This window comes from Lontra canadensis, unplaced genomic scaffold (assembly GCF_010015895.1).
Source record: "Lontra canadensis isolate GAN:19392208 unplaced genomic scaffold, GSC_riverotter_1.0 scaffold161, whole genome shotgun sequence".
Classification (NCBI taxonomy): Eukaryota; Metazoa; Chordata; class Mammalia; order Carnivora; family Mustelidae; genus Lontra; species Lontra canadensis.
The window spans coordinates 1,130,463-1,139,340 of record NW_022631155.1 but is presented as its reverse complement, the minus strand read 5'-3'; the positions used below and the strand labels follow the sequence as shown (position 1 = coordinate 1,139,340).

At 55.7% G+C, this 8,878-nt stretch overlaps 1 protein-coding gene across 3 annotated transcripts; it reads left to right on the top strand.

Annotated features, from left to right (window-relative positions):
* The first annotated feature begins 2,261 nt into the window (after positions 1-2,261).
* Positions 2,262-8,112, top strand: PRRG3 (proline rich and Gla domain 3). Of its 3 annotated transcripts, none has more exons than XM_032845274.1 (4): positions 2,262-2,362; positions 5,580-5,618; positions 6,472-6,632; positions 6,988-8,112. In XM_032845274.1, exons 2-4 carry the CDS (start codon positions 5,612-5,614, stop codon positions 7,513-7,515), a joined length of 696 nt encoding a protein of 231 aa, XP_032701165.1. In that variant the 5' UTR covers positions 2,262-2,362; positions 5,580-5,611; the 3' UTR covers positions 7,516-8,112. The 3 variants fall into 3 exon arrangements, with proteins under 3 accessions (XP_032701165.1, XP_032701166.1, XP_032701163.1); XM_032845275.1 differs by lacking the exon at positions 2,262-2,362 and adding an exon at positions 2,677-2,902; XM_032845272.1 differs by lacking the exon at positions 2,262-2,362 and adding an exon at positions 3,104-3,175.
* Positions 8,113-8,878: the final 766 nt, after the last annotated feature.

Sequence of the window (8,878 nt, the reverse complement as noted above, 5' to 3'; positions counted from 1 at the left end):
GGTCTCTTGTTCAAAAAGTATTAAGAATTAATAATTTCAAGATGGAGATAGCAGAGCCTTAAACCAAGTGCAGAGAACACACTCATAAAGCTGGTCCTGCCTGATGGGGTATGGATCAGGAACAGAGATAGGTTAGAAGATAGGACAAGGTAGGGTAAAAAAAAGGTCTTTTCTCTTGCAACGCATGGGGAATTTTTATTAAAATATGGTCTGCCTTTTGCCATCTTTTATTGTTATTAACAACTGTACTGTACACTCTTTTGGAGGTGGGTCCTCCCACAATCCTTAGTGCCCTACATACGTGATTTTGATGTGGGCCAGGTGTGTTTGTTGACATAGCAAACACCTCTTGGTAGCAAGAAAGAGAAGGGTGCACGTTGCGTGTGATGGAGATGGAAGAGAGTGAAGTCTCACAGGGAGACCAGAGCATCTCTCTAGGATTTAGATAATGAGGGTCTGGACTGCACCATTAGTGGGGGAGGTGTAATTTGGTTGGAAAATAAAGTCCTTGAGAGCACCAACCTGCCAGGTGCCTAGCCAAGGTGGATAAGCCAGTGGCTAAGCCTTTCCTATCCTGGCACAGACCAGGGGCTGTTCAGATCAAGATCTCAAGGCAGTTGTTGGGGAAAGGGAGGCCTTCAGTCCCCCGAAGCTGGTCCCTGGAAGTGTGGGAACCCTCCTAAGGGGAATTAGAAAAACTTCTGAGGAAGCCAAGGCCTGGAGGAAGCCGAGACTTGGGATCCCCATGGGGAGGAAACAGTGCCTAGAGCTTCTGGTGTATTGGGGACAACATCCTGGTGGTAAGTTGAAGACAGACCTTTACTCCAGCTCCTTACCTCAGCTCTGTGAGCATGAGGTGGGGGTGCCATGGATGAGACTCTGTTGGATGCAAGGGACACTATTATACTCATCATTCTCCTTGGACAGATGAGGAAATTGAGATGAGATGCGGAGAGGTTAAATCACTTGCTCAGGATCACAACTGCTGTGTGGTCTTGTCAGGAGCTGAAGTAGGCAGAGGGGCTGCTCTTCACCCTTCCCACCCTTGGCATCTGCAGACAGAGTGCTGAGAACGGAACAGTCAGCGTGGGCTGGGGCGGGGAATCCTGCAAGACCTGGGGACAGATGTCATCTGAGCTATGTGGGAAGAATGAATGCGAGTGCACAGAGGCTGATAGTGGGAGGAAAGGCATTCGGGGCAGGGAGGGAACTAGAAGCTGAGGTGGGGGTGCTGCCAGGAGTGCGAAAGCCACAGACCCGGGCCTCGCACACTGCAAGTTGCGTGAAGTTGCCTGTGGACACGGTTAAGATCCGGATGGGAACTTGGTGGTGGACTAGGAGACCCAGGAAGTAAGTTTCTGAAGAGACCCAAACTACCAACCAGGGCCCACGCTTTCTCCCCCTGAACTGAGAGGGGCTCTAAAGCATACACAGCTTTTTGGGCCCCAAAGGACCCCCATTCTTAATTCCGTGGATCTTGATTTCTTTCTGTGAAAGCCTCAGAGAAGACTTTGAGAACAGGCAGCAGGGGTGGAGGGCAAAGCCCCGGGTGAGGGGGGAGGGGGAGGAGAAAGAAGGGGCAGAGGGGCTGCTCTGCTCTGGGAACTGGACTGGAAGAGGCCCAAGGCGGTGGAGGCCTTTCCCCTTATTTTCCACGACTCTGGCAGCAGGGCAGTTGGTATTTCTTTGCCCGGAATGGGGGTGGGGGTAGTTCTGGGTGTGCCTTCTCAGGATCATTCTGCTCCAAACATCAAAATGGGAAAAGGGGTGGGAAAGGCACCCACTTCAGTTGCAAGGTGGGCTCCAGAGGTTCAGGGAACAAAAAGAACCCCGAAAACCCAGTAGGATGCACTCAACTCCTCTTTGGAACATTTGGCAGACCCAGATCCTGAGCTCCCCCAGAACGGCCCTGCCTTCCCTTAGCAGTCCAACTGGTCGCGTGGTTCTGCTTGGACTAGTGTCATCTACCAGCGTCTGGTTCTGTCATGCCGAACTTCCCACAGCGCTGCTTCCCGAGCCCCCTCCCCGCCACACCCCCCCACCCCCGCGCTCCCCTTCCTCTCCCCTTTCTGAGCCTTAAGAGTTTCCCAAGCCCATTTCCTCCGTTATTTCTCTGCAGCCCCGCGAAGGAGGCAGGATTCTCCCCATTTGCCAGATTTGACAGGCGAGAAGCCTGCCGTCCTGGGGCAGGGTTGGGGGAAGGTAAGTGAAGAAGCCAAGGTCACCCAGTCATTGGCGGAACGCAACTTCAATCCAGCCCTTCTGCGGGCCCGCTGGAGCCCGGCTAGGTGGGCTCAGGCTACTGGCCCGAGCCCCTTCTTTTCTCGGCTGGCACTCGGGGGCGGGCTGGCCACAATGACAGGTGAGCCTGGGTCGGGGACAGTAGGGGGTGGGGGAGCGGGTGCGCTGCGCGGGGCCCCTGGCGCATGGGCCTTGGGCGCGGCCGCCCCAGCCCGCCTTGGCGCCCAGGCTTCCGAGGGCTGGTGCCCGGAGGCACGACAGTGCCCGCGCCTTTGGCCAGGGGTCCTTGGCGCGCCCCTGGCCCGCCGGCCAGGCCCCGCCCCCTGGCAGCACGGGCGGGGGCAGGGGCGGCGCCGGCGGAGTGGGGCGCGGGCGCGCTGTGCTCGGTGCGCGCCACCGCCCCTCCGGCCCAGCTTGCCGGCCTGCCCTCCCTCTCCCTCGGCCCGCTCTTCTCGCCCCCAGCCCTCTCTTGCCCTCTGCCCCGCGGGCCGGCGCGCGGTGCGGCACGACGATCGCGGCCTGGCGATCAGGGCACGGTGGTCGTGGCGCTCGAGGGTGGCGCGCAAGGCGCGGAGCGCGAGGCCAGACCGGGCACAGCGGGGAGAGGGGGGCAGGCAGCGGCGGAGTCCCCAGAGGAGAGCAGGGGCAGGGGGGTGCAGAGGTAACGGGCAGGGCCTGGGCGCCCGGCTGCGAGGGGCGGGAGCTCCAGGCGCACCTCGGCCCTGGCCTTGGGCGGGCCGGCTACGGGGGCCCCGGGGCGGCGGGAAGGCGGCGGGCCGGGAGCGAGGGAGGGAGGAGAAGGCTGGGCTGGGCGGGGGGCTTGGCAGAAGGGGAGCAGGTGGGCGGGGACAGGGGCCCTGCTGGAAGAGGCGCCGCAGCGAGGTGGCGGGCTGCGTGCGCAATCAGGGCGGCCGCCTCCTGGGCCCAGAGAACGGTGAGGCCGTTTGGGTTGGGCGCCCCAGCCCCGAGGGCATGGGTCGGTGTCCAGGGCCACTGAGCTGGGCGTGAGGCACTATTGGGGCTGGGCTCGGCTGGGCCAATGCGTTGGGGGTCTTGAGCAGACCCAGGAGAAGAGTGTGGCTGGGCCAGAAGCTGGAGTTCCTGGGCAGGGCGCAGCTGGCGGGCGACGGTGGGCAAGGACGGGCACTTTAAGGGTTGGCATGAGTGGAAGGGGACAAGGAGGGCCCAGAGTTTGAGCTGGAGCATAATTTGGGAGTTCCATGTCACTGGGTAGGTTGATGAGTCATGAGCTTTGGCGATCACAGAAGCCTTTCCTGGTGACCAGTTCTGAGTGAGGGGAATGGAAAGGGCTAGGATTTGGAGGAGTGGTTTGGAGGCCACGTCTTGGGACACCCGGTGCTCTGATGGCCTCCTGTGCCCATGCGAGGGGCTTTGGGAGCAATGTTTCAGAGGGCTGTGATTTGGAAGCTTCAGCCTAGGCTGGGGTTAAGGAAGGTCTTTGTGGTGGCCCGTTCCTGCCTTCCTTCCTTTCCAGGCCTTCAGGATTCAGCTGTGTTCCTGGGGGGAGTGGGTTAAAAATTCCTTGGCCTACAGTCAGCCTTACAGTATCCACCAGGGGTAGGAGGGACACGTACATGCGTGACTGCAGCAGCATTCTCTGTCCTGAAGCCCTCACGCTTCCTCACTGTTGCCATAGCAACGCCCTATTGATGGTGTATTTATAGGGAAAGAAGCAGGCGCTAAATTTTGGGGAAGGTGGGGGAGGCGGCCTCATAGCAGCAGCAGCAGCTACAGAATTATTAATGGAGTAGGCCCTGTGAGCTGTTTGGGGGTAGTTCCTGGCTTGTCTGAGGCTTAAAAATGAGCTAGTAACTTTGGCAGGTGTCAGGAGAGCACGTGTTCATGGCTCTGATCTGTGTGGATGTGTATGCACCAAAGTCGGGTGTGTTGGGGGCAAGAGGGGGCTATATGTAAGCTGCTATGTAATTTCTCTACATAAAAACGAACAAAACACGGCAGTTCTCTGTGATAGGCAATGAAGTGTGCGTTTTCCTATCTTCATTTATTAGTACAGCTTTTACTCAATCTTTTCAAACCCTGAAACACCCCGTGACTGGCGTTGCCCCTCCCCTCCACAACCCCAGAGATCAGTAATGAAGCAGAATTTTGAGATTAAATAGTCCGTCTTCACTCTTAAAACATCGAGGGCCAACTTCTCTTACAATGGTAGACCGCTCTGTTGACAGATACCCTCAGATAGTTTTGGGTGGGATCATTGTGGGGTTCAAAAGAGAAAATCCCCCTTGACACAGTGTTTCCATAGACGGATGTGAGATTGGCTGTTTTTCCTTTAGCTTTAATTTTATGTATGATTTGTAGCCTACCTGTTTGCCGGAAGGATCAGAAGGTATATTTGAAGCATACATGAGGCTCTGAACGCAGAAATAGAAAAGCGTGTACCACGCTGCAAGGGAAAAGCATATGTGCTAGAGGGTCAATGTCAACACTGAACTTCCTGGCAGCCTAGGCAAAAAGGGCGGCACAATGCCATTCACGCGTTTGCATCCAGTTAGTCACAAAACCAGAGCTTTTTCTTGGGGAGGAGAGCAGCAAGGTGACTGGAATCTGTGTGTGAGTGGGGGCGTGTGGTGAGGAGAGCCCTGTGCTGTGGTCACAGCTTCCGTAGTGGCAGGATGATTCCTGAGCAGGAGCAAGGCTTTTGGACTGTAGCTCACATTAGAGACAACACTTGCATTGAGTTAGCATCTCAGTTTCCGGAGATCCCCAGTACCCTGTCGGGTACAGACAGACACGGCGGGTCACCCGCCGTTGTCGCGTTAAGCTTTGCCAGGACCTGCTTCTCCAACATGTGCTGCCCGTTTTCAGGGAACATGCTTGTCATTAGAGGTATCTGGGGTTTGCAATTGTGAGAAAGATGAGTTCCAAAAATTGGCTTCTGTCTTTGTCATGGCTGATGTGCTTGATCTCACGTAATTCTACGTCTCTCTGAGTTCCTTTCCGACTCAACAGCGCAAAGAGTTTTTGAGGGAAGTGAGGAATGAGAAACCTTGGCCTGTAGGAGGGTTGTTGTTTTTTTTTTTTTTCCCAAAGAATAAAGTCAACCCTTAGGTCTTCTACAGTCTCTGAATCTGTTCATGGGGCAAAGAGCTGGCAGGTTAGCTTTGGGCTCTGCTGGACCTTAGGGAGCTCTGGGAAGAGAGCTCGGGCAACAATGGGAAGCTGTGAGTGGCACAGGGGGTGAGGTGCCTCATTGACCTTTGACCAGTGGGGGTGGGAGTCACATCCCAGGGCCAAGAGGGTGCCCTGTAGGCTTTGGGGTGTGGTTTCATTGTGACTCTGCTTCTCTCCTTTGCCAGGCAAGTGAGACGCTGGACCTGAGGGAGCAGCAATGGCAGGTGAGTTTGCCAGGCCCCAGACCAAAGGGTGAGGGGCCAGGCCCACCGGCTCACAGAAAAGGTGCATGCTCGCTTTTCAAGTCCTTTCCAGGTTGCCTGTCCCCAGGTTGTCCCTGGAGATGTACGCCTTCCCGGGCACTATGCACTATGAGAGGAGCTAATATGACAGGCTGTGGGGAAGGGCGCCTGCTTTTTGGTGGAGCCCTGCCTGCCTGGGCCCTACGAGGGGCTGTTGACAGGAAAACTAGCTCAGGCTTGCAGAGACATACAGCTGGTACGATGCTGGGCAGCTCGACAGCAGCGGGGTTCTCCCTTTGGAATAAGTCGATATGGCCGGCACTCAGGGACATTTTGGCAGGAAGCATCTGTGTCCACTCTACAGAAGCTTCGATTCTTTGCGTAGATCCTGCTACCCCATTCCCAGAGGCACTCTCGGATTTGAATGCACCGAGGGCTCTGTCTAGTACTAGGTTGTCTGGGGCTGGGCTAGTGATGACGACACAGGAGGCCATTCAGGTGGTGGGATGCCACCCGGTAGAGTCGAATGGGGTGATTTGGTATTAGTCGCAGCAACATGCCCTTCCCTCTCAGTCAGATCCCATTTTCCTCCGAAACACCCGAGGCCCGAGTCTTGTCAGGTCTGCGGTATTCTAAGCAGGTATGTTGTGTCATCAGAGAAAGTCAGCCCTTTTGTCCCTTTTACGAAGGCCTCCCCGTATCTGGGGTGGTGTCCTGCCTGCCGGCTTTGTCTTGCTTCCCTTCCTCATTGTGCTCCTGTTTCTGGGCTGAGTCTGGTTTGAAGGAGCCCCTGGGCACCTGCCCATTCCAGGCTTCAGTGCAGCTCTCTCCTCAGTGTTTCTGGAGGCCAAGAATGCCCATTCGGTCCTGAAACGGTTCCCTCGTGCCAATGAATTCCTGGAGGAGTTGCGCCAGGGCACCATCGAGCGCGAGTGCATGGAGGAGGTCTGCAGCTACGAAGAAGTCAAGGAGGTGTTCGAGGACAAAGAGAAAACGGCATGTGCTGCCCCGGGGCTGGCTTCTGGGAGCAGTGGGAGCCTCAGGAATGACAGGAGCAGGCCCTGGTATCTCAGGCCAGTCAGAAGCAACAAAGGAAAGGCAGCCCACTCTCAGGCCGTAGGAGGACAGACAACATGTCCTTAGAGTCCCAGCTGCATGATTCTGGGGGCGTCTTCACTTGGGAGCATTTCCCCATAGGCTCTTGGATGGCTCCACGAGGCCAGTCAGGTGGGGCAGGGTGGAGAGCGGCCACAGGCCCTGCCTAACATGCCAGACAAGCCGCAGGTCTCTGAGGTTCAGCTGGGACATGAGGTCTTGCATGCAAGTGTAAGCAGCCCTTCTTCTTTTGTAGATGGAGTTCTGGAAGGGGTACCCGAATGCAGTCTACTCAGTCCGCGACCCTGCACAGAGTTCAGATGCCATGTACGTGGTGGTGCCCCTTCTAGGGGTGGCATTGCTGATTGTCATTGCCTTGTTCATCATCTGGAGATGCCAGCTGCAGAAAGCCACTCGTCATCACCCCTCGTATGCTCAGAACCGGTACCTAGCCAGTCGCGCCGGGCACAGCCTCCCCCGGGTCATGGTGTACCGGGGCACTGTGCATAGCCAGGGGGAGTCTTCTGGGCACCGTGAGACAGGGAGCAACCCGCAGGTGGTGCTGGGTCCCAGTCGAGGGGGCAGAACGATGGTCCGTCTTGAGAGCACCCTCTACCTTCCTGAGCTCTCTCTCTCCAGGCTGTCCAGTGCCACTCCTCCCCCATCCTATGAGGAGGTGACTGCACCCCAGGAGAGCAGCAGTGAGGAGGCGAGTGTCTCTTATAGTGACCCACCCCCAAAGTATGAGGAGATAGTGGCCACCAACCCTGGCTCGGACAAGTAGTAGGACTTCTGTCCTGTCCGGATTGAAAGCCTCCTTCAGGGGTCTCCTATTTTTTTTTTTTAACTTTTTAAAGACTGTGCCAACACAAAACAGCCTTAGCCTCCTGTTGCCAAATAATTTCCTAACCCTGGATTTGTAGGAAGTCGGTTGTCAGAGACAGGTGGGGGGGTAGGGAACATGCATGTGTCAAAGCCCCTGGGGAGAGCCACAGGCTAGAGAGCCCAGCTCTTCCAGAAGCCCCCATGCTCCCACCATCCTGTCCTCCCATCAGGAACTGGCTTCTCTTATGCCAAAGGTATTACCCCACTGAGCTGATTGTGGCCAGAATGTCTGTAGGCTCAGGCCCCAGGGCCACATGGCTGGCTGGAGACCTGTCTCTGTCTGAAAGCCTAGGCCACAGAGATGAGAGAGAGAAGCTAGCCCTTCAGCTACCCCTTTTCCTCAACTGCCCTGTGCTTTCTGTCCTTACTTACATTTTGAGGACAGGGACAAAGACTGAACAAAAACAACAAAAAAGAGTAATAACAAATAAATAAACGACCAACCCGATAAAACAAAACAATATAACCTGGGCCATTCATAGGGGACTGAGGGAAATCAGATCAACATCCAACCCCACACTCCTGACCAGACTAATAGGAATATTTAGAGCAAGCGGGAAGGAAGACAGGATACGTGAAAGATGAGGGACAAGGGCCTAGCTGCCAGACTGAGTGAGAGGCCTGTGTGAACTTGGCCATCCTGGAGGCTAACTCTGGTTCTAGTGTGCTTGGCCTTCTGAAGACCTTGCCTTTCCAGACATGTGTACTGGCTGTGCTAAAACTGCTACCCACTGGCCTGAGCCCAGTCATCGCCCTGCGGCCAAGAGCTGAAGTTTTCTCCTACTGAGGCTGATTGGCCAATAGAATGACTTGAACTCATGAACTTGGCCTCGTCAGCACTGTGCTTTCTGGCTTTGAACTTTTAGGACACGTCCCTGTTCATGAGCAGGTGCATTGAGTTGAACTTGAACTTCAGATGACTGATTTCTCCTTAATGATGGTGGCCACCTGGGGAAAAGATCCTAAAATGTACCTTTTTAAAGATTTCCTGGCAGGGGAGGTGGGGAAGCCTGTGACATGGGGTCAAAGGTCCATTTAGGGTTTGCTGTGTTATTGCCAGGTGCTGGTCCATCTTTAGTAACCTCTTTCTGTGGCCCAGAAGCTGTCCACCTCTGCATTTCAGTGAGGCTTTGGACAGCAGTGGGGCAGAAGTGACCTGCCCTTTAACTGACCATGACCATGTAAAAGACTCTCGACACCGCATCCCCTCACCCCTACATGTCCATCCTCCCGGCCTCAGTGCCAAATTACTTTTCCTCTGT

Bases quoted from the DNA above. Each gene is read 5' to 3' on its own strand.
- PRRG3 (XM_032845274.1), top strand. The intron at 6,633-6,987 runs GCATGTGCTGCC...CTTCTTTTGTAG, and splicing joins TCGAGGACAAAGAGAAAACG to ATGGAGTTCTGGAAGGGGTA.